The sequence below is a fragment of the Sinocyclocheilus grahami genome, unplaced genomic scaffold, assembly GCF_001515645.1.
Source record: "Sinocyclocheilus grahami isolate Dianchi unplaced genomic scaffold, SAMN03320097.WGS_v1.1 scaffold1369.1, whole genome shotgun sequence".
NCBI classification, from domain to species: Eukaryota; Metazoa; Chordata; class Actinopteri; order Cypriniformes; family Cyprinidae; genus Sinocyclocheilus; species Sinocyclocheilus grahami.
In genome coordinates this window covers 26,015-28,922 of record NW_015506548.1, presented here as the reverse complement: position 1 = coordinate 28,922, position 2,908 = coordinate 26,015, and the positions used below count along the sequence as shown (strand labels likewise).

The window sequence follows — 2,908 nt, the reverse complement described above, 5'->3', positions numbered from 1 at the left end:
CCCTTCAGCCTGAGGCGCATTCATTTCACTTCTGGTCTGAAAAGGCTTTTATATTTGCCAGAAATATAACTTTTTTATTTTAAAAACAAACAAGCAAGCCCTGTCCAGATTTAAAAAGTAACGTAAAAGTAACGTAACGCACTACTGTCCATAAAAAGTAACTAAGTACCGTAATTAGTTACTTTTTTTACGGAGTAACCCAATATTGTAATGCATTACTTTTAAAAGTAACTTTCCCGATTTTTTTTTTCGAGTTATGCATTTTATCTCACTTTCCATCTCCAGCTACGCTGTGAACGAGGGCTGAACACTGGCATGTTATTTGTCAACAAAAGACTTTTATTTTGAACTCGACTCCTCGCCCGACGGAAGCCGGAAGTCGGTGTTTCGGAATGTTCGTTTTCGAAAGTGGAAGAGGAGAGAGTCAGCGAGAGCCGCTCGAATTAAATGAAAAGCGGCTTGATTAATTAAACGCGACCCGGATGATTGATCTCTCGAGCAGAATGTGAGAGACGGAGAACAACATGCTGCTCAAGCGCATCAGAGTGAGTGACGGCACACTCAGCGGTGCACTGTGCTATTGATCAGAATCTGCACATGGTTCATATGCATCTATAATGGCTGATTAAAGTCAATCATTTTTAGGGTTTGTGTATTTAACCTTTTAACCTTTCGTCTATAAGGCGTCTATGCATGACCTGTCATGTGTCCAGCTGATGTTGTGTACATTATATTTTGCTGCTATATATATATATACACTACTGTTCAACAGTTTGGGGTCGGTGCATTTTTATTCTTTCTTTTTTTGAAAGAAATTAAAACTTTTATTCAGCGAGCATGTGTTAAATTGATAAGAAGTGACAGCAAAGATTTATATTTCGAATAAATGCTGTTTTTTAAAAACTTTTTATTCATCAAAGAATCCTGAAAAAAGTATCAGTTTCCAAAAAACACAACTGTAGCAACATTGATAACTCTGATAATAAATCAGCATATTAGAATGATTTCTGAAGATCATGTGACGCTTTATTCTGGAGTAATGATGATGGAAATTCAGCGCTGCATCACAGAAATATATTATATTTTAAAGGATATTAAAATAGAAACCATTGTTTTATATTCTAATAACATTTTGCATTTTTTTCAGTATTTTTGATCCAATAAATGCAGCCTTGATGAGCAGAAGAGACTTCTTTAAAAACATTACGAGTCTCACTGATCCCACACTTCTGCACAGCAGTGTATATATATATATATAATGTTGTCAGGTGTATTGAGTGTGGTTGTTGTGTCGCAGCAGCACAGTGTCGGCCGGGCGAAGGTGGCTCATGCCGTGGTGGTCATCTTCATGGAGTTTTTCGCCTGGGGTCTCCTGACCACGCCGATGCTGACCGTGAGCATTAAACACTGAACACTGAATGATTTTAACATGAGTCTTCAGAGACATTACTTCATCTGCAGAAAGGAAAAAAAAGGAACATGCAACATATTTAAATATCCCTTGATAAATAATATACATAAAACTTTGCATACAACTCGGTTTAAATAATGCATTGAAAATAAGTAAGTTGCACTATAATAAATGACAGCACATAGCTAAAATTAATGTATGCAAATGTAAAAATATGTGATTTTATTATGTGTTAAGGTTCTATTAAAAAAAATTGCTTTATTTTATCACCTGTATTTTAAGCATGTTATTTTGAATCACATTTCATTTTCTATATATATATTTGTTTATATTCGTAATTTTATGTCTGTATAATTTTAATTATTTCTTATTTCAGTTTTAGTACATCAAGAAAATGAGAAATGCTGCTTTGAAATGAGTAACAAGTAATGAAGATATCTTTTATGCTTTTAGTTTCAGTTTTAGTCTACTGAAACAACCCTGATTTGAGCTTGATTATTGCATTAGATTTTATCATACAGGTGTCACTTTCGGTTTCTTTTCTGTACAGAGAAAGGAAAAATGTCTTCTGGTTTGATAATGTACCTAGCTTCCCATAATGCACTGCAGATGCAAATGCAAAACAAAGTGCTCAGGAGCTCGTTCAGGGCCAAATGCAAACCGTGAAAGTGATATGAAACTCTAGCGCTGTGTTTTCTGTTGTTTCCTCATTCCAGGTCCTGCATGAAACATTTCCACAGCACACGTTCCTCATGAACGGCCTCGTTCAGGGCGTCAAGGTGAATCCGGTGCATCTGTTGTTGTGCAGCTGCATGCATTTGATGAGTTGTAATTATAATATGTGACACCCAGACCACAAAACCAGTCGTAAGCTGAAAGCTGAATAAATAGCTTTGCATTGATGTATGGTTTGTTAGGATAGGACAATATTTGAAAATCTGGAATCTGAGGGTGCAAAAAAATCTAAATATTGAGAAAATCATCTTTAAAGTTGTTCAAATGAAGTTCTTAGCAATGCATATTACTAATCAAACATTAAGTTTTGATATATTTACGGTAGGAGATTTACTAAATATCTTCATGGAACATGATCTTTACTTAATATCCTAATGATTTTTGGCATAAAAGAGAAATGTATAATTGTGACCCATACAATGTATTGTTGGCTATTGCTACAAATATCCCCCAGCGACTTAACACTGCTTTTGTGCTCCAGCTCTTGATTATTATTTGCTGAAAAGACCAAATATTAACCCTGTTCTGTTTGTTACTGTGTAAAAGGCAGCGTTGTATTGCTGTGTGTTGCGTGTGGTAACTGCAGTGTGTTTGCAGGGATTTCTGTCGTTCATGAGCGCTCCTCTGATCGGTGCCTTGTCTGATGTTTGGGGCAGAAAGAGCTTCCTGCTGCTCACAGTGTTTTTCACCTGCGCCCCCATCCCACTAATGAGGCTCAGCCCATGGTACGTGTGTGAGAGAGTGTGTGTGAGAGTGTGTGTG

At 36.4% G+C, this 2,908-nt stretch overlaps 1 protein-coding gene across 1 annotated transcript in view; it reads left to right on the top strand.

The window, feature by feature from the left end:
• The first annotated feature begins 385 nt into the window (after positions 1-385).
• Positions 386-2,908, top strand: part of LOC107569664 (hippocampus abundant transcript 1 protein-like) — a 15,799-nt gene continuing 13,276 nt past the window's right edge. Inside the window, exons 1-4 of the mRNA XM_016255792.1 lie at positions 386-545; positions 1,298-1,393; positions 2,128-2,190; positions 2,744-2,871. Of these exons, the coding sequence (XP_016111278.1) occupies positions 525-545; positions 1,298-1,393; positions 2,128-2,190; positions 2,744-2,871 (308 nt within the window). The 5' untranslated portion in view covers positions 386-524. The remainder of the gene's footprint in view (positions 546-1,297; positions 1,394-2,127; positions 2,191-2,743; positions 2,872-2,908) is intronic.